Source organism: Manis javanica, chromosome 1 (assembly GCF_040802235.1).
Source record: "Manis javanica isolate MJ-LG chromosome 1, MJ_LKY, whole genome shotgun sequence".
In the NCBI taxonomy this organism is placed as follows: domain Eukaryota; kingdom Metazoa; phylum Chordata; class Mammalia; order Pholidota; family Manidae; genus Manis; species Manis javanica.
This window is the reverse complement of record NC_133156.1, coordinates 106,753,473-106,781,335: the sequence shown is the minus strand read 5'-3', so window position 1 is coordinate 106,781,335 and position 27,863 is coordinate 106,753,473. Positions and strand designations below refer to the sequence as shown.

The window sequence follows — 27,863 nt, the reverse complement described above, 5'->3', positions numbered from 1 at the left end:
TACACATGTACTAAAGAAGCTGTGCTTGAGATGGAGCTCCAGAGACAAACTATGAAGTTTAACTTGAGGAATGCCTTTAAAACAAAGTGACTTGCATATTGGAAGTATACCATAATTTGGCATGCCATTATGTATTCTCCCAAGAGCCCCATTAAATAGTAATTCAATCCCTAGCATAAAGAGACAAAGATGATTTCTGAATGTTTCCCTATTTTTCCAGGCCTTTACTTCAGAGGTCAGAGTTAAAGTTTATGGCTACTAGTGCCTTGGCCACTTCCAGTTCCCAGGCGGCAGCATCTGAGTCTGATGGTGATGTGCCCAGAGTGACACAAGTACTATTATATGGCTTCACAACTGGCTTTTACTAGAGCAAACAGTAGCTAACACAAGCAGAAATTGCTGGTCAGAAATTGTAAAGAGTATCATATTCCAATACATTCTGAGGGGTAAACACAGAGGCAGCAAATTGCACAGAGAAGGACCTTCATCAGGAAAAACCACCTGGGTTTTAAAATATACCCAGATGACAGATGTTTGGAAGTCCTCACTTTAAAATTTTCTTTCTTGGCTTTCAAATTTTGGTCTTTGCTTTGGAGCTCTCAGGAATAATTTTTCTTATTTTTTCTTTTCTTTTTCTCCAGGTAACATGATTGAGATTTGAAACTACTTTATGTATTTCTTCACTTCCAATATGTATGTTCCATCCTTAACTTCACCCTTCCAATTTCAAAGAATTGCATTTCCTTTTCTGGGTGATTTACCCTCATTCTTCCTTTCACTGACCCTCAGGCAGTTATCAGTAGTAGCTGGAACATAGTACATTTAAAATTAACTTCTTTTCATTTTTCTCATCAGATCCACAAAATGGCTTGATGTAGTTTAGATTTTTAAGTGCCCGAGGGAATCCCAGAAAATAATTTACTCTTCTCGTTCTATTTTCTCGAAACAGGAAAACAAATGTCAAAAAATTCTGAAATAGGCTGTGGTTGTGATGTGTTAGTGGTAATCTGTTTGGTCCCTGGTTAATAGGACTCTGGGGAAAGTGGAATTGAATTAAAAAATGGCACATCAATTAAATCCATGTTCTGGTCCTACTGAACCAAGGTGCACTTAGAGGGACAGCACAGTCGCTTTCCAAGGCACCAGGTCCCAGAGGTTAAGGGTTTGCTTCAAATTTGCTCAATTCTTTAATGACGCGTTGTGTAGAGGTCTCATTCATAGATCTATATATTCAACAGGGTTAAAAAGGTCATTGTTATTTGCCTACCAACTGATTAGCATTTTGATAAGGGTCTGATCAGACTTAGGAAAGACATAAATCCAGAAGGGATAACTAATATTTTTGATGAAAGCTCATAAAAGTATCAGATCAGAATAGAATTGTAAATCAAAACAAAAGGAAATTTAATAGGGTGCATGTAAAGATGAACACTTCCATTAAAAAATAAATTGCCCAAGTATAGGATGGGCAAAGGGGAGACCCATGTTTATAGCAGTTAATGTGAAGAAGTGTGCTGAGCACTTGAGGAGTCTTTATTGTTAAGTGTGATAAGATATAACAGTCTCATTTTACCCCGCCCTGACAATATCTGAAAATTTGTGACCGATTGTTGGAGTCCTGGTGCCAGTTTGACATCTGGAGAGGTGTCAGTTTTAACCGAGCAGATGTGTGGGTTTTGTGGACGTGTTCTGAGTGGGATGAGGGGCCAAAGGAGTTGGGATCGTCCGAGCAGGAGAAGAGAGTTTACAGAGCTGTGATTGGTTCCTTCAGACACCTGAAGTTCTTTCAGATGAAAAGGAATCAACTCTCCCTTGATTCATAAAGCAGAATGTAGAATACATGGGCAGAAGATACAGGGAAGTAGATTTTAACTGAAATCTAAGAAAAGTTTATAACAATTGCAATTGATCAGCTGTGAAATATGCTACTTCACAGCCTAGTGAACTTTCTGTCACTCAGCATGAAGGGCTAGGCTAGACAGCTAACTTGAGATTCTGAGATGCCAGCAAAAGGGACTCAGGATTGAGTGGGAAATTGGGAACACCTTGAAGATTCTTTCCAAGACTGTGTTTCTTTCTTTCTTTCTTTTTTTTTTAAATGCAATTTAAAGAGTTGTCTTTTTATGAAATTCAATTTTCTGTCTGGGAGGTTATTTCATGCCTACTCATGGTTTCAGATTTGACCAGAATTTATTTCATTACTCTTAACTTAAATAAAACACATACACATTTCCAATGCACACCTCTTTGGCTTGCTGTGAATCGTACTGGGTGTATACATCAGGAAATGTAAAAACAAAATCTTCAAATATACTGGGTTAGGAAACCATTCTTTCTAATAATCCTCTAGAGGCTCTGGACATACGTAGTTGCCAGCTTTGTCCTCCCTCATCCTAAACACCATACGTGCTTCCACCTCCTTCTTCACTGCCAATACAACAAGGTATATCAGCGCTTGGAGTTGCACATTTTCGGTTTCTCATACTGCAGAAAGTCTCAGTATGGTTTTCTCCATCTAAATCTCCAGAATTATACTAAAAAAATTTATGTATTGATGATGTCTATATTTCTGCAGGTTTTGGAACAGTCTAATTTTGAAATAGGAGTTGGGATTGATAGCAGCTTTCTTTATTACATTTTCTTTTGAGGCAACTCAGAGATGCACAGAACTCAGTTGGACTATCACCTTAGGGAAATATATAGCGATACAATATATGGTAGGCAATCAGGATGAGTAAATGGTCACCTCTAGGAAAATTGTAGTGTCTATTTTCTGACTGTGGCCTAGCTGAACATTCTTAATCCAGAACCTAGGATCTAGGCTAGTTCATATAAAAGGTGGAATAAAGATCTTCTCAACAAAGACCATTTGTAGTTCTGGTTGAATTTAGTGCCTCCTAAGAGGGGAGTAGTAATTGAGAGAGGACTATGCCTGAAGGAATGGGAGTGACAAACAGAGTGGTTACCTGGCTTTCTGGGGTGTCAGAAGTCATCAGAGCAAGACACCATTGTTCAAACAGACAGTCCGGAATTATCATTCTGTGTTGGTTCTTGGCAGACTGCTTGTGTTGGGGAGGTTTCCCTGAGGGTGTAGATTCCTGGGCCAGAAAATGGTGACATCTGCCTGTTTTAGTAGCCTGGTTTTGCTCACTGGCAAAAATTCATTACAAGTTGTAATTATTGAAGACATCAATATGGTTACATGGAATTAAAAAGAGAAGTGTTTAAGCTTCTATTTAATAGGAAAGTGTGAAATGCAATCAGAATTTTTAATGCCCTTAAATTTTATATATAGATTTTATTTTTGCCCTTATTCTTATAGAGATAATTTTGTTGTCATACTGGCAGTAAGTATTTGTAGAAAAGGAATATGTTATCTCACTGTCCTCACTTTTCCCTTTCCCTCAGTTCTCTGTATACATATGCACACACACACCTGACTTCAACTACCAATACTGTCTTAGAACACTATTTACTGTTTCTAGCATTCCATTATCTTCTGGGATGCTATCTTTACCATTCTACCAAGAGAAAGATGTAATTATTAATTAGATTTTATGGGAAATGAAAAAAGTGTAGCCTAGCACTGCCCAATGGAATGTTTTGCAATATGACAGTGCTCTTTCCTGTTCTGTCCAGTATGGCTGCCGCTGGCCACCTGCAACTGTTATTCACTTGTAATATAGCTAGTGACCAAGGAACTGAATTTTTAATTTTCATTCAATTTTAATTAACTTAAAATAATAAATAGGTATATGTGACTAGTGGCTATCATAATGGACAGCACAGCAATTATCAAAGAATCCATAGCATTAAAAAAGGTATGTAAATACACTATTTAATGGGATTCACCATTCTAAATGTCTCTTTTCTATATTGAGCCAAAGCTTTCTTAAAATTAATGCAACTTCAGTTTTGATAGGTGTTAAGAAGATCATCAAAAAAGATTAGAGAAAAATCAACATCTACCTAAACCACTTACAATTAATAATAAAGATAATTCTCTATGCTATGCCAGATGATTTACATACCTGCTTCACAGATATGTCAGCTATCATTTTCACAAATGTTCCAAATGAGATGATTTTTTTCCATTTTGTGTAAGTGGAAACTGAGGTCCACCAAACTAACCCTAGGTTCCACAGCCAGTAAGTGGTGGAACCAAGGTTTGAGCCCAGCTAGGGTTCTTTATTGCTGCATCTGGTAATAACTATTTCCCACATTGTCTTTCAGAGCACATGTACATAGTTCCCTACTCATCAATGGGAAGTAGGGTAGAGGTTAAAAATGTGAGCCCTAGCACCACTCTGCCTGGTTGGAAGTCTGTCTTCTGCTACTTATCACCTATGTGAACTTGAGCAACTTAATATCTCTGGGCCTCAATTTTCTCATTTTAATATGGAAATCATAAAAGTAAACTACCTCATAGGGTTGTTGAGGGTTAAATAAGTTGATCGTTCCTGGCACAGAGTTTGAACCATAAGTATCTGCTATCATCATTATTTTTAATCTGAAAGAGACTGTCATTTATTTTAAGATGTTGATTTAATGTAATATTAATAGATGAAATAGAGATATGCTTTGGGTGCACTTCCCTAGGATTTAAAAGGGACTCTAATTATCCAGACAATTCAGTAAGAAACCCCCTGCTGTTCAGCCACTTTGGTGTGTCCATCACTGGGATGGAAACATTTCAGAGCCCACATGCCTTGGCTAGATCCTCATGTCCTTTGTTTTCATGTTACCCTTATAGATGTCTCCTTTGGTGTCTTTGATTGGTTCTGAATGCTGAGCAGTGACAAACACCAGCACAGCTGGAAAGAGCTGTAAGATGTGCTGTTCTGTCTTCTGGCAGGGAATTATTGCCATGGATACCAGCATGAGAGGAAGACGGCGGGGGGGGACTCTCAACTTGTCTCCCGAGTGGTCCGACATCTGTTCCTAACAAGGCCAATGAGAGTGTGCTGCTAGCTTCATATCAAATGTGAGACTGAGCCACATCTTCTTTGTTTTTTACCACAGATGGCCTCTGCCCAAGAGGCCAGGTATGGCCAGAAAGACTCCTCTGATCAGAACTTTGACTACATGTTCAAGTTGCTTATCATTGGCAACAGCAGTGTGGGGAAAACATCTTTTCTGTTTCGGTATGCAGATGACTCCTTCACATCTGCGTTCGTCAGCACAGTCGGCATTGATTTCAAAGTAAAAACCGTATTCAAAAATGAAAAGAGAATCAAGCTTCAGATTTGGGTAAGTGACTTTGAACTGACAGTGTTCTTCAGTGTCAGACATTGAACATTATAAGTGTGTAAAGGACAAGCTCTTACTGTGTCCCCATGGAGCCCACAAGCCTCCATTCCCAGGTTCTTTGCTATGGAACATCCTGTTTCAAAGACATTAGAGTGATGCCTCTCTGAGGTATGGAGCCTGAGTAATGCCTTGCTGTCATCTGATGCTCCTTAGCTTCTCTGGAAGAATGACAGCCCAGGTACCTATTGTGTTTGATTGTTGTGTTGTGTTGGACTAACACACAATGAGAAGCTGGATTCTGCCTCTGTGTGACCTTTAGCAAGTCTAAGAATCCCTCTGTGCCACTTTTAGAATCTATAAAGTAGGCAAAGTAGATCTAGCCTTTTAGGTCACAGAAAGCAGCCTGCCCTGGGCATTTTAAGGAAGAAGGTAAATAACCAAATATAGAGAAAGCTTAGGTTTAGTCCCTCATAAAGCCCCAGATAGAACTTTGAACCTGGTCTGTGTATACTTCACAGACCTTGTGTTCTCAGTTCTAAGAATTATGCTTGGCCACACAGTCAAACAAAACAAAATGCATGAAATAAAGTATTTTAAACAGGGATTTCCCTTAAGCAGAAGGTTTACCACTAAGTTTCAGCTAGCTTTTTGCCTCTTCGTACCCCCTGCAGAAGATCAAAGCTTCCTTAACTAAATTGTTGGGATAAACTCAGGAGAACAGCAAGTAAGAAACAGAAGAAAAATGTATATGGGTAACAGGTTCAGGGTAATATAAAAGATGAAGCAACCCAAATTAGTTACACCAGAAGAGAATTATGTAGCAAGCATTTCATGTATATCATGTAACACATGGGTGCCATGATGGGACATTCCTACAGTCAGTTTTGGCTCCTTTTTCCTGTTCACTTGTACCTCTACCACTCAAACTCATTTAAGCTATTAACAGGTATTTACCAAGAGGTGTTTTCTACCTTTTTCTGAGACAATTCTGATATCTGCTATCACTTGGTGCTGATTGATACTAGGGTTAATCTGTAGGACTGATAATAAGCTCCCTTCCTCAACTATGGAAAGTGGAAAGAAAGACAAATCTGACAGTGCATGCAGCATTTAAACTTCTTTTATTTAAAAATAAAAGTGCCCTTTATTGAAGTATCTATAGAAACTGGATGATATTGAAATATATTAAAGTTCTTAGTAAAATTTAAAGATATGGATATATACACAGACAGGTATCATCTTAGGAGGTAGCTTATAACAGTTACTATTTTAGTTACTCTAACTCTGAAGTCTATCAAGTCTAATTAGAATTTGTGCAAGAACTTCAAAAAATAGATCCAAGCATATTGCTACTCTATCGGCTTCCAAAGCCACTTTTGCTGGGAGGGCCCTTAGGAACTGAACCACATAGCTCCATTTATGGAGCCAGAAAAAGCAGAGTTCATTGCTTCTCATTTGGAATCTGCTTCAGTCTCTTCCTTTAGAGCTTCAGGCAGCCAACTATCATAGATAATGTTCATATCAGACTTCAGAAAGGTCCCTTAACTCACAGGGACCTTGGTGAATTGAAAATTAGTTTTGTAGCCACATCTCTTAACTTGTAACTCTGTGACCATGTTCTGTCTGCTAATCTGAAAAAAAAAAAAAGAACAATCATTCTTCTGGCTAACAACTAGTTTCTTTTCCCTGCTTTATATTTTAGAGATGTTTGTGGTTGGCTATTGTGATCATTTAGGTAAAACACCGACATAGTGTGTTCAATCAATCCTAAAATCCCTAGCAACTTCTTCATATAGGTTTTTGAGAGAAATGTTTTTCCAAGGTACAAAATCATCTGTCCTTAATGTAAAAGATACAGATTTCAAATAACATAAATTATTTTTTGAAAATTATTAAGTGTTCTCATACTTACAAAAATATTTTCTTCAAAATACTCAGTGTCAATTCCAGGCTAGAGCTACTTCATTTACTTTTCTTGGGCATTGAGATTAAGTTGTTTCTGTCTGGGTCTTACTTCTGGATGGAAGGTGCTCTTCTCTGAGCCACCCAAAGCCTAACTCAGATCTGTGAGCTGCCTCTACACTAATACCTCCCAATGCTTTTCACTTTCTGTAACTTTACTCAAAGCCTCTCACATATAATTCTATTCAAATTTGTCTCTAATCTTCCATAGCCCACCATTTTCCCCAAACTTCTGACTCTTCACAGCCCAATCCAGCCCATTCTGTGGACTACCACCTTCCCTTCAGGGGGCAGCCACTCAGAAATCCTTCACCTTGCCCTTCTCCTCAGTCAAACTCAGTATTTTGATGGCTGCTACTTTCTTTGCAATTAAAATAATCTCATTTCAAGCTGTTAAGGCACCTATGAGTCTATGGGTGTGCAAATGGGTTTTTGTACTACCATATGCCACTGGCCTACTAGATTGTAAAACATTCAAAACAAGTACTATACAAAGATTTTGTGCTCACTAAACTTACAGTATAGTTGGAAAAAAATTAATACTCATGGAATATATACTTTTATAAACAAATAATATTGTATGAATATCATATGTAGCTAGTGTTTATTGAGCACATACAAGGCATTATCTATGTCTTACCTCTAATTCCCACAACAACCCAACTTTGTATTTATGATCATTCCTATTTTATCCAAGAAATCTGCAAGTAGGAAAAGTTAAATAGCTTGTCCAAGATCTTACATAGTACATGACTAATTTCAGGCTAGGTCTATCAGATCCTAATGCTTGGGCTCATTCCCCTTCCCCATGCTGCCATAATTAAGAAGTCTTATTGAATATAGTGTTTTTGTGAAAATGGCAATCTGTGAGGGTGAAAAAAATGTTTTTTGAAAGAGTTTGACCATCTCAATGAATTGAAGCATGCAGGGTAAGATATAAGGAGTAATAGGTGGCATGCCTAAGTACAAACATTCCTACAAAAAGTCTAGGGATACTTGCTTTATACTACAATGTAAGTATACTGGAAAGTATTTATTCATGTACAGTTCTGACTATTTAGCTACGTCAACAAATCATTTATTTGGGAATGTATTTGGCACTGCTGGTTTGTCATCTCTGTATTTTAATAACCAAACAACCATATGCTGTTTTTTCCAGCTTATAGTACTTTCATGCAGTTGTAGAAATGTATAACTAATTCATTAAAGTGTTCACAATCCTCTTAGCCTATACTACGATCTGTTTTACTTACCACACTTCTGACAGCAAATGTGTGAGTTTTCCAATTCTTCAATTCTCTGTGGACACCAACTGGGTGTCTTACAGTTTAATTCACTCACCTGAGGTTAGCACAGAACCCATATGTAAAGGACTTACAAGATTGTACTCCCAGCTCCCAGATCACTTCAGACACCAATTGCAAGTCTGGGCCAGTTGTACTTCTGACCTACAGGCTATAATTTGGAAGTTACCCTAATCGCACCCCTCAGGGTCAATAATTTGCAAGAATGGCTCATAGAATTTAGGAAAACAGTTTATTTACTATTACTATTATAAAGCACTACAACTCAAGAACAACTAAGGAGAGGAGAAGCATAGGGCAAAGTTTTGGGGTTGGGGAGGGTAGGTGCAGCTTCCATGCCTTCTGTGGACATGTTACCAACGCTGTACTTTGATGTATTCACCAGCCCAGAAGCTCTCCAAACCTCATCCTTTAGGATCTTTATGGTGCTTCCATTATATAGGCATGATTGATAAAATCATTGGCTTTTGGTGGTTACTTCAATCTCCAGCCCTTCTCCCTTCCTGAGTTCAGGAGGTGGGGCTGAAAGTTCCAATACTTTGTTCACATGGTTTGTTTTTCCGACAACCAGCCCCCATTCTGAAGCTATCTAGAGACCCCCCAAGGATCACCTCATCAGTGTAAACTCTGGTGTGGTTGAAAGGGGCTTATCATGAATAGCAAAAGATGCTCCTTTCACTCCATCACTCAGGAAATTCCAAGCATTTTAGAAGCTCTGTGCCAATAACCAGGAGGAAGACCAAATATATAATTCTTATCTGTCGCAACATCACAGCCTGTTATATACTTCAAAGAGAGAAGCAAATGGTTTCACAGTAATGAGAACCAGCAAGGATTAGTCTAATTCCCAAGACAGGCCGCAGATATTGATATGATTCTGATCGCTCTGTTAGTTTTAAACTGCCCATGAATAGAACTTTTCCAGGCTAGGGAACCAAGATATAGATAGGTTAAGTATTTATCCTTACCTTATATTTAGTGCCACAGCAGAATATAAAACTGAGATCTCCTATTGGCTGAGCGAATCTGATTACTACCACACCATGTTCATTCTCAAGGTAAGCAGTGTGTTAGGACAACTGTGGTAAACCTTCTACTTAATTGCCAATGGAATCTATCAGGCATAGGAACATAAAACTTGAAGCCAGATTCCAGGTAGTATTTCTGATATGCCCGGAGGGAGGAACCTGAGTGGAAAGACTCCCCTGTTTTTTACCTGATGGGCTGCTTTTTGCATGGGCTGCATAAGGGTTTTCTGAATCCACAAACTGGGTTACTGGATTTTTAACTGTCTACATTCAAATGATGCATTTTAACAGCTACTAGAAATATTGACATTTCTTCCTGAACATGTTACACCTCCTCTCTGAGAAGTTCATCACTAATTTGGAATACACTTGTTTAGAGAAACTTCATTTGTACTTATTTACAAACTTTATATTCTATTAGTATATTTATGAATCCCTCTAATCCTTCCCTATATTAACATTTTTTATTGCATTTTCATTTTATCATTTCTGTGATTCTCAAATCAAAATTTTTCAAAATTTTACAGATTCCAAGTATTTGATCTGGTTCTTCTATTTTTTTGTGTGTCTGTTTAATGCTGTTATGAATATATTGGAGAGAAATTAGGTTGGTTTTTCCCTTTAATTGTAGAAAAATATTTCACAGCTGGGGTCTATAGTATTTTGCTTCTAATTAAAAAAAATAGTTTAGCTTGGAGAGAGGCTAGATAGAGTGGATTTCTTTCCAGTGAGAAGATTGAAAAAGAAAAATAGCATCCATTACTAAGAAGAATATCACCTGTATTTATTTTCAGTATCTGGATTACTACCATAGGAGCTTTGGAGCTTACAGCAATCTATAAAGTAAGGCGTGCTGGCAATTTTACTTCAATTAGACTTAAATTTTATTGAAATTTTACTTAAATAGCCAGACTTGAGAGTGTGGTTCTTCCTTTGCTTAAAGAAAGCACAGGGGTCTCCTTTATCATTTGGATCTGCATTGTTCAAGTCCAAAAATCAGGGTTGACTCTAACTAATGGAAGACTTAACTTGAAATATCCATAGCTTAATTAGAGAATACAAGTTTAAAATGGGCAGTGGGCAGGTAGGCAGAGGGCATAGGAGATTACTGTTTCCTTAAGAATTAGAACAAGCATTTTATTATTTTTGCAATCTTTTTCTCATTCTTGCCCTTCACCACTCCTTATCTTTCTTTCCCTCCACCCCCTTTCCCCCTCACCCTCCTTTTCTCATTTCTGAGTTCTGGCCAGGCTGTTAATAGGAAACCCATTCTCAGCATGTTCTGAGGCTGGGGCTGCCACACACAGATGCACGTGTTGTGCTCTAGACAAGGGCACCAGCCAAAGAGTCACAAAGGGCTGGCCACTTCCTGCTAGAGCACCATTTGCTGAGCTTTTTGCTCTCCCTAAGAGCTGTGCTCATCTCCAGGAGGCATACCTTTTCCTTAGCACAGAGGTGCCGTCTGCCCCTCAGGCAGGTGCTGCTGGCCCATAGGCAACCAAAGAGGATTCTGATTCCTATCCAGCAACCATATATGCAGGCAGTACCATGTCAGAATCTAATGCAAGAGCTGGACTAATAATCCAGAGAAAGATGTAGGCCCTGCTTCCCTACCAGAGGCCTGGCGGAAGAGGGTATTTTAAAATACAGCTTTTATTATTAATTAGGTATGGCAAGACCAACAGATCAGGAGACAACTGCCATTAAAAAGACAATTTGATATACTCATGGATCCCAAAAAGGAGGCACATCAGCATGGAGCGGGGACATGGGAATGAGGGGAACCATCAGGGTGGGTCAAGAGGCAGAAGGAGAGGGGTAGGAAACTGTGACAATAGCCTCTATTGTGGTTGCTGTGGAAGGAATGTGGTAAGAAAGCTTAGGATTGGCTAGTTTGAATAACTTCAGCAGACCCTGGGGTGTAGAGGCTGTTCCTGGTTGTCTGGTAATAAGGGCAGGTGGATAGTGGTCTAGAATATGAAAGCTCAATAAAGGGAGGTGGTTGGGAGTGTGAGCTCAGGATTGGTGTGTTTGCATTTGAATAGTGAGCTCCAGTGAGTGGTTTACTGTCTCTAGGAATTGGCTCATTTTCAGAGGGGCAGGCTCTCCAGGGTCTGCAAGGCCCCAGATGTCAAAGCATCAGAATACAGAAAATGAAAGGCATGCTTAATACAGAAGGCAGGTTCTTAGAACCCTAGGGCTGGCTTCTGTCCTTGATTCCACTCTGACAAATGCTTGTGATTTCAGCATTCTCACTACACGCCCAGGGCATTTGTGGGTCTCAGTATTTGGAGACTTAGAGCATTGGGTCAGAAAAAAAATCTTACAGATTTTCTAGCTCAACCCCTCATTTGATGATATGACTGATAAGAGATAGCAAAATTTATTGAACCCAGTGTTGACCCATAAAGAAAGCTCTTTATATATATTTTAGAACTTTTTTTTGCAACAACCCCCATCAGGGAAAGTGGTATTTTTAGAGCCATTTAATAGATAAGGAAGCTGAGAATCAGCAACCTGAAGGTATTTGCCTGAGGTCACAGCTAGGATTTGTTAGAAGCAGGATTCCAACAAATCCAAAGCCCATGCATCCAATCATACAAAGTAAGTGAGGCCCAGTAGGCCAAGGGAACTGTTTGAGGTCATTAAGGATCCATTCTGAAATATGTATCTTAATCCCTACCAAGTACTTTTCCCACACTATGTAACTGCTCAGTATCTTTCCATATTCCTTTACTACCTGTTCCAAAAAATTATTTATAGTTACAGAAAGAATCAGTTGTTTTGCTTTTAACTTACTATCCACCAGCATGAAAAGGTTGTACACTATCTGTCTTGTGTTTAAAACACATAGATACACAGTAAGAAGACACATTCAACTCACTTCCTGCACATTTCTGGAATGTCTGTTTGCACTGTTGGGGAACGTGCATATAAAGAAGAGTATGTGGAATGAACAGTCTGAGTAAAATGGAATGAATATCTATGGAAAAATATTTCTACCTGCAATCTTTCCATATGGTATTCATTTAGCCTAGTCACCCTGCCTACTGATTTCAGGATGATGATCAAACTCTCTAGTCCATTTATAAGGAACCAACATTTTTCTGCCCAAATGAGCTCCTTAAGAGAACCACTGAAGCTGGGGACAGCTGCCAGGACCATTCCTGATGCTGTCATTTGTATGCTCCTCACCCCCCATCACATTTCGTCTAACTTAGCATATGCTTTTCCTGACAGATTGAGAGAAGAATCATTTGGTTTCCCTCCTGAGGGGAAGCTGATACTGGGTGGGCAATGTCAGGATGCATGAAAACGTTCATGCTATCAGACAGCTACAAGCGGCAGCTCCCACATTCCGCTTTGTTTAAACCACTCTTCTCAGCGTTGACAAGTGCGAAGAATGATAAAGACTTAGTTCCTGGACTAATAGGGCCTCCCAGCTGAGTGGCGGGACAGGGAAACACACATAGAAGAAAGGATCACCCTGTGGACCGGTAAATATATGCTGCCAGCTGCACAAGCAGGGACTTGGGACTCTGGTGATCTGGGGTTCAAATACTGACCCAGAATTTTCTAGCTGTGTGTCCTCAAACCTAATTTCTCTGAGCCTCCATTTACTCATTTGTGAAACAGGAGAGAACACCTATGGCCTAGCTGCTCAGTATTTTGCTATAATACTTATACCTAGTTTAATACTGTGCACAAAACTAACAGATGTTCATTTTCTTCTTTTCTAAAAATAGTGTACCAACCTTCAGACTTTTGTACTCAGTCAAATAATTCAATTAACTCAGATATTTATTGAGTGCCCTTGATGTGTGAGGCACTGTGCTACGGATACAATGGTAGGGGATGTGCAGTGTCTTCCCCAAGGGCCAGCCACCTGTGGGGAGGTGGAGAGTAAGAAGAGAATTCCAGCTGCTCTGATAAAGGCCCAGGAGGCATGAGCACAGGCTATATATGTCTATCCCAGTTCTGGGGACTCTGGGAAGGCTTCCTGAGGGTGTCTGTATCTGAGCTGTGAATGTAATGGGAAGAAATTATTTGTTCACTCATTCATTCACTCAGTGAACATTTATTGAGGTTTTACTGTGTGCCATACACTGTGAAGTAACTTCAGATTGAAAATAAATACACAAAAATACAGAATGTGATAGTGCTGTGAAGAAATCACTAGAGCACTCTGATAAGGGGACCACAGCAGCAGGGGAGGGAAGTGAGTTTTCATTAGATGATCATAGAGGGTTTGTGTGGGTGGCTGAGCTGGGACCTGGGCTGAGAAGGATCCTGCCATGTGAGGAACAGGGATCAGAACGAACTCTCTCCTTTCAAAGGTAAGAATTGCTGTTTGTTTGCCACCATTCTGTTTTGGAATAGATGTTTATTGCTTACTTTTTGTTTATCAAATCCTGACTTCCCTCCCATCTTGCCCTCATTTGAGCAGCTATAGATTTAGATTATTGGAGTCTGAAGCTTTTACAGTTTGGCAGTCCTCTTTAAGGAAGAAATTACAAAAATACATTACTTTTGAAAAAGTAGCAAATGCTGGAACACATTCTGGAGCCCCTTGGAAGGAGCTGAAAGCTCAATCTTTAATCAGCGTCACAGCAATTCGCCTGTGCTTTTGCAGAAATCTTACCTGATTGTTTGTAGGGACTGATGAGAAGTGGTTTCAACTAGTGGCAAAGAGGAATGTACCATAGGAGGTGCACATAAAGATGTGTTGAGACAGTGGGATAGAGGAGGGGCATTGGGGCAGGAGACTGGATTCCTCAGACAAATGACTTGACCTCTCTCAGCATCCGTTATCTCATTTTGAAAATGAAGGGGATGGACTTCAGTAAAACAAAACAAAATTGACATTCAATGATCCCGAGTGCGTCGGGCACAGTAGTACATGTTTATAGGTATTAGTTATCTAATGTTTACTAAAACCTAGGAGATAGGAGCTATTATCTTCAGTTTATAGATGTGGAAACTGAGGCACAGAGACTAGGAATAACTTGCCCAAGGCGTCAGAGCCAGCAAAGCTGTTAGCAGATCTGTGTGTGAGCCTCCCAGCATTGGAGCCTCTTCTCCTAACACATTTTGCTGCACCCTTCTTTTTAAGTGCCACTTTTGAGTCATTGCTCTAGGCAAGCCACTGAGCATATTTTATTTTTAAGGCTTACAACAATCTTGAAGTGTTGCTATTAATATTGCTTTTTTTAAAGATAGGAGGAAACCAAGACTCAGAGGTTAAATAATTTCCTCCTGGTCACATAGCTCTTTGTACTGTTTTTAGGGTAACTTTGAAATTTATAACTCTATGATTAAAAAAAATCAGGAAATAGTCAACAGTCAATAGAGCAAATTTTTTTCCAGAAATGTATCATGGCAATATATTTCATTCAGATTGATACCTTTCATGATCCTCCAGTCATCCTCAAGTCAGACTTAAGGAAAAAGCACAGCATTTCCCAAGCTAGGTAATACTTACTTCCAGTGTTAAAAATGTTCTTTTTTTGACCTCCTGCTTTTGCTCTCATAACACTAATTTTGTGAGTCCTGAGCATTGCCATTGTGACAATTCAACCAGCAAGATAAAAGAAAGAACAAGTGTGAGCATCAGTTGACACAAATCACTTTGCTCAAGACACTGATAGGTATGGAGAAATGGAAGGCAAGGTCCCTACGTTCAAGAGTTTACAATCTTTGAAAACAACTTAAACAATCTTAGAGTATCTATTAAGCATTATGTACAAAACTACAAACTAAAAAGTAAAGTACAGAGGAGACATAAAATTAAGAAGAATTGAAGTGTATCAAGAGCCTTGGTCTTTTAGAAGAACACAGCCTCTGCCAATTGATGGCTCAGCAAGGAAAAGGCCAAGGGAAGAAATGCCCAAACCTCTCATTCCTCCCGCCCATTGACCTTTCACCTGTGCCTCTCAGTGACTGAGCGCCATTCTGAGTAGCCAGCAAGGGGACTCTATTTTTCCAGTTCGCAGAGGCTAGCCTCCTGGAGCACAGAGTAGGGTGGGATAGAAAGAGAGGATCTGGAAGGCAGAGCCACTTACCAGCATAATGAGGAAGCTGGTTTGGATTACTGTTTTCTATATAAAACAATTCAATTATCAAATAAGAAGGTGAAGAGCCCAAAAGCACATTTTAGGAAATTTGAATCATAGATGTCATATGACATGGTCTTCATGTATCCAGACACAAGTTAATTTGAATAATATGGTACATTTCACAACGTTTATTTTGTTTTCCTTTGACTGTCCACTGGGTTCTTCTTATTTGTTTCAATGGGCATTCGTTGGATAATTCTATTAAAGCCTCAAGATATTGCTAATGGGCTGGTACTTGGAACAAATATAGATGGCTATTAATGTTTGCTTCATAAGGAAATAAATTAATTTCCACTTAAAACTGAGGCATGGAAAAAAAATACCAGTGAACCTAGGACCTTTATCTAATCCCCCCCGATGTGCTCCAGTGTTCTCAGAAAAGGGAAAAGAAATGACCTAAGAACTTTGACAACAAAAGCCAATGAAGTGGACAGTCTAGTCACAGAGAGGCTAGGAAAGCCTGTGTGCTCACACATTGGGAAATTCAGCTAGCCTGCTGTTCGCTGGGGCTGAGCGCAACGCCTGCTGCAGAAACAGTGTCCCCGAATGCTACGTGTTGCCCCAGGCTGGCCTATGGTAAATATGTCCCCAAAAGAAGAGCAAGGCAATGTGTTTTTTTCCAAAAACTAAATTTGTTAAACTTTAAGAAACATTTAAAATTAAAATAATTTATTTTAATTAATTCCTTCCCACTCTTTTGGTAATTTGATAGACAGTAGGATTTTTTTTAGACCTTTCTTGGGGAAAAAATTGCAGTTGTCTGTCAATTACCCACTTGTATTTATTTATTATTCTTTTGGTCTCAGAAGCCCAAATATCAGGGAGTCAGTGATGTGGGGGTTTGTGTGGTATGACTCTGCTGGGCTGGCCAGGGTGGGGAGAACAGCCAAATAACCAGGCGGTCACTGTATTTTAGTGAAACAACCCCAGTGTGACTTCGTCTTAAAGGAGCAGACATTTATAACTGATTGCTGTGTGCTAATGCAAAGTGCTCTACTTTGAAGGCATGGGAGCCAAGCGTTTTTAAGCTTCCTGTATTCTGGCGACTTTCAGAATAATGGCATAGAAACAAGTGTGGAAATAAATGAGCAACTAAAAACAAGAAAATCAAAGGTTATTTTGATTACCACTGCCCTAGGCATCAAATAAATAATTAATAATATTAGCAGGAGATGACAGCCCTGTTGACATATATTTGCAAGGAGGCATCTTTATAGAGAGGTACTGCTTTATACTCCCATATGCTGGCAGATAAAAGAAAGCTAATCTTTGAATGATAAGTGGCTTAACTGGAAGCCATGTTTGAGGCTCAGAGCAAAGAGTGCAAGTCTTTGTAAGTAGATGCCAAGCCAGAAGGAAGTTTTCATTTTTCATCCGTATCTGACTGAGAGAATGAGGAAGTAAATGGGCAAACACATACCTTTTATGCCTGTTGCTATCAACAATGCACAAAGCAGGTGCAAAGGACTTGAAGGTAGGTCCTGCTCAAATCTGGTTCACTAGAGCAAGAATCTCCCCTCATTCTGGGAAGGGATGCAAGTGACAAGTGTGGTCAGTCCTCCTCCAGCCCCATGCTTAGTTTACAAAGTGGACGACAGACTAGAGAAGCTTGATTTCCTGGCAAAATTCTCAGAGGGAACATTTCTGGTGAAAACCAGCTCCTGGATTCTGAAATCCTAGTCTTTCAAAGTGTATCAGAAGCTAAATGTTAATTTACATTAAGTTATGTATGACTGACAAACTTCTCAAATATCCTAGTGTATTTGAATTTTAGAACAATAGATCTTAGCCAAAGGAATGAAGCAGTAAGAGTCCTGGTGGCGTCGCCTTCCTTGGACTCTTCATCTCAGACCTCCTCTATGAAAGGCTGGCCCATACTGTGACAGCGTATTGTTGATCCTTTACAGTATTTGAGGGGAAAGAATGAGCTGCTGTAAATAATTTCATTTGATTTTAGCCAATAGATTTGCCCTCCTCTTTTAGGAAAAAATACAGTAGTTCTTTCTTTTTCTTTTTTCCTTCATTTTCTGCAAAGTGATTAATCTCTGGGTCAACACAAAGCTCAGGAGATTTCATTTATACCACTTAATTCTTCACAAATTTATAATCAATTGGAAACAAGAGAGTGAGAATTGAAAGCATTTTCCCTACTTTGCTATATGGCTAGCTTCTGCAAATGATGTATCAAGGTCTGTAGGTCTGGGTTGAGAGTGAAATTCTTAATTTAATTTTGTAATGACATAGGACCAAGGGCTGAAAGTAGAGATACAAGGACAAAGGCTCCTTGCTTAGGGGCAGGTGAAAATCAAGGCCTGCTGATCTTTTGGCTTGGCCTTGTTAATGACGTCTATTCAAGCAACATGGATGTGATTCTGTAGTCAGAAGGCACTCAACTTTGCAGATGGGCTAATCTCAGAATGTGGGAGAAATTCAGGAAGGCAAGTGACCAAAGAAAGCTGTATGAAACAGGGAAACAGTTTTGTTCCACTGGGTTTTATCAGCACCCTTTTTCCCAGAGGAATGTCTCGTCAATGATAGCACCGAAGCCATGACCTCTGTACAGAGATAGTCCTCAAAGTACGGTCCCAGAGGCAGACCTTTGACAGAGTCACTCAGAGGATTTGTTAAACATGTAGATTTTGAACCTCACCCCAGGCTCACAAATAGGCATCTCTCTGAGAACATCTGGGGAATCAGGATGTCTAACAGGCTTCCCAGGTAAGTCTGGTACACAAAGTTTGGTAACTGCTGTTTTAAGGAACAGGTCCCAAGTGGCCTAAAGTATCACTTGTCATCTTGTATCTTGCAGAGCTGAAAGTCATTCCACTTAAGTCTGTTATTACCGAGGATAGATCTGGCAAGGGGTAGACTTAGATACTTGTCAGATGTCCACCTGATTTTTGGAGTCAGTAAACAGCCTTAGGGTGACCCAAATGTGGCTTCCAGCTGCAGGCCTATCCTTTGGAGTACCTGTAAACAGAAGTTATATATGCCTGGAAGAATAGCCTCAAAGCTTCAGGGCCCCCAACATATGCTATCTGACAATGAGTTACCTGATCCTTCATCTCCTGCCTTTGCCCTGCCTGTCTATGACCCTTTCCTCACTTCAGGACCAAACACAGTTCCTCTTCCCACTGGTCGCTAACTTTGCTCTTGATTCGTTCCTTTCCATCCGATTTGATATATTCTTAGATATTGAGATCCAGAAGTATTATCTTTCCATTCCCCTTCCGCTCAGTTTTCTGTTCTGTGTCTCTGAATATGTCATGAACTAGAGTGGAAAATTCCAGTACACTCTCTGTCTTAAGTTTTGTCTCCTCAGCCTTGCTTTAACACTTGCCACAGTTAAGTTTCCATGTATTTTAAGTCATGGAGTTATTTCTTCAAAGGAAAATCCCAGTGACTAGAGGAAGCTGACCTAAGTAAGGTGGGGATTCCAGAGTCTCATTCTTTCATCTCCCCCCCCACCCTTTAGCAGGACGAGGGTAGGGAGAGCTCAGCCTGGAAAACCACTGCTCTGTAATATCTCTTAGAATGGGGGCTGCAGAATGCACGGGTGTGTTTCTCACTGACTCTGTGAGCCATGGCACCTGGGAGGTGGCGGCTTTTATTGAGAGCCGTGGGTCTTTTAAAACTGAGTGATGGGAAGGAAAGTGGAGAGGGAGGTATAGGCTTAGGACATCTCACCCATAGGGGAATCTGCCAGGGCCCTAATCTTCTAACTTGTATATGTGTGTAATGAAGATTCAATAGTGTGAGGAAAACCATTTAAAAAGGACAAGAGAAACAACTGAACAAGATGAAAACAGAAAACTTGCCATATCTGATTAAAAGTCACATTATTAACTGATATTTACATGAGCAATCTGTCATTTAGTTTTGACTTTCTTTTTCTTCCACTGAATTATAAAGTCCTATGGGTTATGGGCTGTCTATTATATTCAACTCAGGAGGCTCAGTGCCTATAGTGGCAGGCCCATGGGAGATATTAGTACATGTTGAATAGACAAGTGACTGTATTTCTGTCTAACTGAGTTATGATCGTGCTCATTTACTCTGTAGATATGTGATTGTGAAGTTTTGTTGAACTCCTCAATTTTATTCACATTTTCAGTTATCCATTATCACCATTCTTTCTTTCCATTATTTCACTTCCATTATTTCCGTTGTCCAGGGTAAGGGATATTTATTCGTACCTTTAAAAAGTTGGAGGAGGTATTACACAGGGAAAGATGACCTGGAAGGGCTCTGCCTCACAGGAGGCAGTATAACATTCTGGTTAGGAATGCAGGCCCCGGGTTCACACTGCCCCAGTTCAAATCCTGAATCATGGCTTCCTAACCTCTCTCAGCCCATTTCTTCATCTGTAAAATGAGCACAAATAAGTTATCTACTTCATAATATGGTTATGGATAATAATAAAATGTACATCACTTAACATAGCACCCTGTAGATAGTAAGACTCAATAAAGGTTATTTCTAATGACTATTTGTGGCTTGGCCAAAGTAAAAAACTCATCTACCCTCTTGAAAGTTGCCCATTGTCATTTTTGAGACTTCCCCTGTTGATGTCAGATTACCTAGTCAGTCTGCTCCACTACTGCCACTTTGGAATGTACCTCTCTGACCCCCCTACCTGAGAAACACTGGAAATTCTGCATGATGCGAGAAGACCCCCAGACTGTATAACCCTCAGACCTCACAAAACCTGTGTCCACATATATGTTCTTCTTAATTTTATGACTGTATAATTTTTGTATATTTAATACATGTCCTTAAAATGTTGGAAAAACTAATAAGGGGCATATTGGAAATCAGAAGTATAAAAAATAGGGAAGAAACTTTTGGTAATAAATCAGGTTTTTTTTTTTTTTTGGTCAAGTTTAGAATTAGTGGACAGTACCTGTGGAAATGGTTTGGCCATGTGGGGAAAGCATTATCATTGTATTTCTCTCATTCAAAGAATTTTTCCAATTTTACTTTCTAGTTTGAATAGATTTTAATACTTCTCTTCCAGTTCCTCACTCTTGATGTTTTGCTAATATACTGAAGTGTCATATTTGGACAACCAAAAAGTTTTAATATGCTTTCTGACTTTTAGGACTCAACAAGGAAAATAAAACAAAGCAAATGTCAAACATCCAAACTATGTTCTATAATTCTGTACCTGCTTTTATTTCTTTTCTTCTACTTCTCTTTTCTGCTTTCCCTTTTCCTCTCCTGCTATTATACTTTCTAAATGACTAGATAGTCATTATCCTTGTATATTCTGGTGCTAGAACTAGAAAAGATCTGGGATTTCTATCCCTGAAACCTCCAAATTCTTTCTGGAATTTTCCTATGAGAGGGCTTAACTGAAGAAAAACAGAGTTGGAATTTAGAATAACTCCTTAAATTTTGGATATATTATTAATGTATTCCTTTAGAAGATAAAGATTCCTGAAAAGAAAGGAGGGAAGACAGAAAAAGTAGTTGGGGCCACCCACTCAAGGGTTAGTCATAAGTAATTTTAACACTAAAGTAGACTTTCTGAATAATAATGAGTTTTAATTAGTATTTTAAAAGTACATATGTGCATTGTAGAAAATATGAAATATAAAAAAGTAAAAAGTAAGTCACCAACAATGGTACTACCCAAAGATAACTGTTGATAGTTTGGTTTATAACTTTCCAATTTTTTTCTTTATTCTCATTCTGTACTTTAAAAACAAAATCATGCTATATCACCAACTGTATTTTCACTTATATGTTATGAATCTTTTCTAAAATATTTAAGTATACTTTGAAAGCCTGATTTTAAGTAGCAACTACATACGAATGATTTATTTAACCAATCCCTTATTGTTAGTTTTTGTTTTTCTCTGATTTTTATTTTTTGCCATTATAAATAAAGGGAATTTGCATTGATACCCCTTTATTGCGTTTACCTCTTTGTGTGGGTAGATAAAATCTCGAAATAGAATTTTGATGTTTTTATATTAATGTTGCAAAGTTGCTGTCCAGAGTGCTACCATTTTACACTCCCACAGGATATGAGGTGCTCATCACATTGAACGTTGCAGTATTTGACATGATCATTCTTTTAATAGCCAATTTTAAAGTTATTGTATTTTCACTTTATCTTTTGGAGTATCTTTTTCAAGCGTTTATTTACCATTTGCATTTTTTTCTTGCTTAAGTTACTAACTGTTGCGCTGTATATCACTATTCTTATTGAACTGTGACACTATCTTTTTCATGAAAATAAGCTTGTTTTTCCCACAAGTAAGTGTTTTCCTAATTGCTTTCCTTTAATTCTGTTTATGGCATGTTGTGGGCGTACTTTTTTTTTTCTTTCAATTTTGTGGAGGCATATCTCAATTATTTCCTTTAAAATAATTGTATCAAAAGGCAAGCCATACTAATGTCAAAACCATTAGAAAATGATTAATATATCCTCATTCTTTTGAAATTATAACCCACTTTACAACACAAGGAGATGTGTTAGGGATTAAGTATAATGGAAACTTAAGCAAAGACTATGGAACCTATAGAATAACAATGCCAGGAAAGACACAAATTTCAGAACTGAAAATAGCAACAAACAGATATATGTCAGTTGGGGCATCTGATGTGTACACACCTTAAAAAGGAAGAATAAGGAACAGATTGAGGCTCTCCATGCAGTTGACATCATCATTCAAAAATGACCTCTCCTTATTCAGTGGACATGTGTTAACAGATGCCGCTGAGGCCCCTACCCATCTCCGTGGCCTGCTTCTGACTTGAAGCTGCAGTGGGCAGGTCTCTGAGGCTCAGTGTTCCACCCCAAGCACATCACACTGACAACTCTGCATTCTCTCCCAGGGCTTTTTCTTATAGCATAGCAGCTCCCTAGTCCATGTTTTTTAGCACAGCCAGGAAGTGCAGGGCCATGAGTCACCTCAAACCCTACAACAACCCTCAATTAATGCAGGAGCAGAGCCAGAGAATGAATTCTCCAGCCTCTTGTATGTTAGATGGAAAATTCTGGAAAGCTTTCTGTATGCTTTTCAGGAGATTATAGCAGTATCAAGATCCCCTTACTCACTGCAGTGACCTACTATAGCCTTACATTGTCTTTTTCTTCTCTCCTGTCTCTCCCTCTTACCCAACTTCTGTTTCCTGGGATCACCTTCCAAATACACCACCTGTCCCAAGTTCTCTCAGGACCTGCTTTTGGAGGAACTCAAATTCAAACAATGGTTTCTTAAAAACATATGTTCATTGCACTTAGATAAAAAAATATCATATTTTCTCAAAGATCTACTTTATAACTGTAAAGATGTTTCCTCTTCCTTTCCCAATGACGTCTGACCATCAGGGATTTCCGACCTTTCCAATCTTTGTCCCCAAATTCCGTCAAATTTTTAAAGGTGCTGGAAAAGTTCACTACATAAATGGAATCTACTCTACATAGAGGTATAATGTAAAAATCCACTCATGCTGTGTATTCTCTTTGCACAGATACATTCTATTCCTAGATCCTTTATAAGTTGTACTTGATTTCGCCTTTGCTCCCCTTCCAGTAACAATGAATACAGAAGGGGGAAAGGGAAGCAGCCTCTCCTAATTTCTCTTCTAGCATCAAGCTCATTCTAGCTCTTGGAAAGAATGAGCTTCCAGCTGTTGGCAGTAAATTTGTCTGCCTGCCCAGGAGCTATTTTGCACCGATCTGTATCTCTGCCAGGAAGATGAATACCAGGAGTTACTGTGTGGAGTCAGAACTTCCAAAGTAGGATAACCCTCACCTCTGTCTTTCCCCTCAAAAGCTATGCATTTAAAAATAACCTCTAGGGTGGAGTGAGGAAGGGAAGTTCAGGCTGACTATGAAATTATTGACTCTATTATTTCTACTTGGATAAACATTTATCCCACAAAAGCCAGAAAGGCTGGCAGTCACCATTGCAGAAAGGGTTTCATTAAAATTTATGAGCCAGCATACCATGAGGAAGTAATTATAATAATAATTACTATGATGCTTGATGCTGTTGTTATTCAGGGCTGCCCTGCTTCAGATATGTATAAGATGCAGGTGAAATATATGACTCTAAAAATAATCTCATAAACTTGGCCTAATAATTCCTGAAATTGAAGAACAGAAGAAAATATCAGATGTCTTTTAGGGATGGTACTGTCAGAAAAGGTGTCCTCCTCTGTAGGGTGCTAGCAGCACTCATCATTACAGAATGAGAATAGCAATTATTTTTGCTGTAGAATAGGAATCTGGTACAATATTGTACTTATACTAACTTTCCAATCATATAACAGGAAGGCTTCCAAAAGGTAATTTCAGTTGAGTTACAAGTTCTTATTTTGCAGTAATGTTTTAGGAACAAGGAAATAGATATTTTCATCAGATCTTTTATTGGACTGTAGTTTATCCCGGCAGACCAAGCATCTTGGAGTCATGTTAGTGAATAAACTGCTTTTGCTGCTTTTGATCTCCCCTGAAGGCTGTACATCACTACCTGTAATCATCTTCATAGAATAGAATCCAGCATGCCTTGTCAAATTTTTTCAGAACAAGGTAAATGTGTAAGTCAAAAATGAGTTGACCCTTGATGAACAGAGGAGTAGAATGTAGAGCAGGTTCAGCTCTACTTAGTAGTCAAGAGAATGTAGAGTTGTAGGGCTACTTGGAAATTTCTGTCTGTAAGACTTTCTCACCTCTTTACTCTCTTACCTGAGAAAAATAAGTATGAGCCCTGCCAATTATAATGCAAGTAAGCCCAGGAAGAGAAGAGAAACAGAGCTCCATCTGCATGTAACAGGAGGAGATTATGGGATTGTGTCCTAAATCCTAATTGATCTCCTCCTCAATATCTGCATATATCATTCTCAGGTCCCCAAGTAGACTAAAAGCTCCAATATCCTCATCATATTATACATACAGAATTTCAAAACAAGTCCCATACATTTATCTACATGCAATGTCTTATTTTAAAAATGTGCAGACTTCAGATGTTAATTTGCATATGATCATTTGAAATTTAGAACATACTTATTTTAAAATGTTACAAAGAATGGTTAGTTTCCTGGTAGAGCAACAAAATCTATATAATTCACAAGGTAGAAAAAAATTTAATAGTAATGAAGCATCTTGAGACTATGTCAAAGAAAGAACCTTAGACTTGGCTGGATATAAAAAGGTCAGAAGCCAATTTAGCTTTCAAGGAAATTGCATTGCTATAGAAACCAGCACCCCCATCCCCCCACCCCACACACACTCCCACCACCACACATACACAAAGTCTATGTCTTTCCTTGGTATTAATAAAAAGCGGGTTGTAAAAACTGTGCATTTCCTAAGGGGAGTATCCTTTCAATGCCAGCATCAGATGAAGCCAAGGCACTGCAAGGGCAAGGAGCCTCCCAGAGTGAGGAACAAGGGTCCTCAGTGACCAGAGACCTTGCAGAAGGCACAGCCCTTCTAAAAAATAACAGCTTCAAATAGGCCTGTGTTTTCAACTTTGCATTCCTTTGACAAGAATTAATTAAATGGCTATAGTAACTGTGGGAGGCTGGGAAATAGTGTCTGTATGTGTACTTAGAAGGAGAAGAAGCAGATTTCGGTGAACATTTAATGGACTGGGCCATACCCGCCCTTCACCCTCCCCACCCATTACCCTCCCAAGTTAACCACCTTTACTTCCTCCTTCCCTTCCCTGCCTGCCTTCTTAAAAATGCCCACTGTCCCCTCTTCCTGGGGTTGTAGTCACTTTCATTTCTATTCAGTTTGTCTTCCATCCCCACACACCAGTGAAATTGTTCACACTAAGACTGGAAATTGTATCCTAGTTATCAGCTACAAAGACCTACTTCAGGTCTTAGCCTCCCAATACTCAACCACATTTTCCTTAGTTCTTACTTGTGTTCCATGGCATCAGCCTCTCCTGGTTCATTTAGCTCCCTAACTATTTCTTCTAGTTATCTTTTATTACTTGTTCCATTCTGCTTATCCTATAAATGTTGGGACTTCTTGGATTTTTTCCTTTGATATTCTATTTCTTGCCTTTACTTGGATTTCCTAGATGATCCACTTGGCCTCTTATATTTCCAAAATGTAAATCTCTAATCTTGACCTCTGGTTTATGCATGAGACCCACTAGACAACTTCATTCCTTAGACACTCAAGCTTAATAGTCTAAAGTGGAACTAAGTTTCCTTAGAAGCTGCTAACTTCCTGCTTCTTGGTGTCCTCACATGTCACAATGGTGACTAGTATTTCATGAATACCTTCCACTTACCTTGCAAGCGCTGGGGAGGCATCTTACATGAATTACACTGTTAAGGCCTCACAGTGCCCTACCAAGTCAATACCACTATCCCCATGAGCGACAACTGAAGCTCAGAGAAGTTAAGTAATTTCTTTACAGAGATCCAGCTAGTAAGTGACCAAGCTAGGAATTGAATGCAATTCATAGATCTTATGCTCTTAACTGTTAGGCTACTATCTGACTCATTTCTCATAAAATGATTAATGAAATCCTTTGTTGTCCTATTATTCTACACATAATTCTTTACAGAAGGTCAGTAATTTGTGGAAAATACATGTAGTATTGCTTTGTGAATTTAAATACACCTTGATATAGATGAAAACGAGTGCTAATTAATCAATTTCATAATCTTCATCCAGTTAGATCTATTACTTGGTAACATTGTGACCAATTTAACTTGGATGCCAGTTTCTGTAAATTAAATAGAAGAATAATTCCTGAAGATATTTAGAAAGAGGAAGAAAGTTATTCTTTATTTGGGTCCTAAAAATAAGTGTCACTGGTAGCAGAATAGCTGAACATGCCTAAAAAGAATCTGACTAACTAATACTTGTGTCATTTATCCTAAATTCCCTGAAAAGGATTATTCCATATTGAAGTAATATTGGGGGTTTTAAAGGTCAATGCTCTTTCACTGTTTTGACTTTATCTGCTAGTGTACTCAACCACATGTCCCATACTTGGGAAATTTAAGCTTACAATATGAGGTATCAGATTCTCAATTATGTGCAATTGGTAATTAGCTAATCACACAGACAATTGGCAAGTGTGCCACATTTTTATTTTGGAAATTTAGGCAAATTGCACTCAGTTGAAAACATATGTTAAAATGTCCGATTTGACTCCCAGGTTGATATGTGATTGAAAGTAATGATTTTCTACCTTTCAAGCCATCACATGTGACCTTCTAAATTCCCTTTTGTAAATTGCCTGTTTCTGAAATAATGCCATTGTGGGGCCGTATCCAATTAATTGCTGCACCATTCCTGAAAAGGTTTCCTGCCTCACTCTCCATAAAATATTTCATTAGCTTTGCAGGGATTTTACTTCAATACTATATTTAGTTTGCACTCCCTGGAATGTTGAAAACAGAAGTGAGTCCCTAGTGGGGGAAGCTGCTGAGTTGGAAGAACAATCAAGAAATAAATATTTGGCTTTAAAAATGTTCTGGGTTGTAAAGAACAAAGTAATACAAGGATGCTAGTCAATCAACAGCACCGCTCTTCTAATGGGCTTTCTCTCACATGAATTATCCCAGGCAAGTTAAACTTCGGCTTTCGCTAATAGGAAGAATAGACCGTCACACTCAGGGAGCAGTATCTGTTATTATTGTTGTGGTGTTCTAATGCTTAAAACTTTATTGAGACCTGGTATCATACTAGTGTAGATACGGTGTGGTTGGTGACTATACTTAATAACAGCATTAAATGGGCAAGTAGGGTGAATGTGAATAGCACAAGTAAAACATAAATCATAGTTATAGGAGAGGTGGCTAAGGTAGAGGGAAAATCAAAGGGCCAGGAGTCCACACAGATGAAGTGTCCAGGCTTGGAACTGCTGTGTGCAACCTTGGGTGAATTCTATTTCATTTTCCCTTGATCTAGAACCTCAAGCTAAGATTTCTGAGGTCCCTTTCAGTCGTAGTAGTCTATGACACAGTAATGGTTCAAGCTAAACAGTTCACCATTTTAGAATCAACATTAGGCTGTCAGCCAAAGCATCCCATTAAGCAAATGGCATGGATTCATGGTAACAGAAAGAACTCATAGGAATGAGTGTTAAGTTAGAACAAGTGAAGTGTACTCATGATAGCCCCAGTAGTAGGCATTATTATTATTGAACTCATTTTGTAGAGGGAAACATAGGTACAGAGGAGTTATAATATGTGCAAGGACACATAGCTCA

General features: G+C 38.9%; 1 protein-coding gene across 2 annotated transcripts in view; it reads left to right on the top strand.

The window, feature by feature from the left end:
• Window positions 1-27,863, top strand: part of RAB3C (RAB3C, member RAS oncogene family) — a 284,838-nt gene that overhangs the window by 24,136 nt on the left and 232,839 nt on the right. For both annotated transcript variants that reach the window (XM_037022334.2, XM_037022333.2), the window contains exon 2: window positions 5,023-5,250. In XM_037022334.2, coding sequence (XP_036878229.1) covers window positions 5,023-5,250 — 228 coding nt within the window. The remainder of the gene's footprint in view (window positions 1-5,022; window positions 5,251-27,863) is intronic.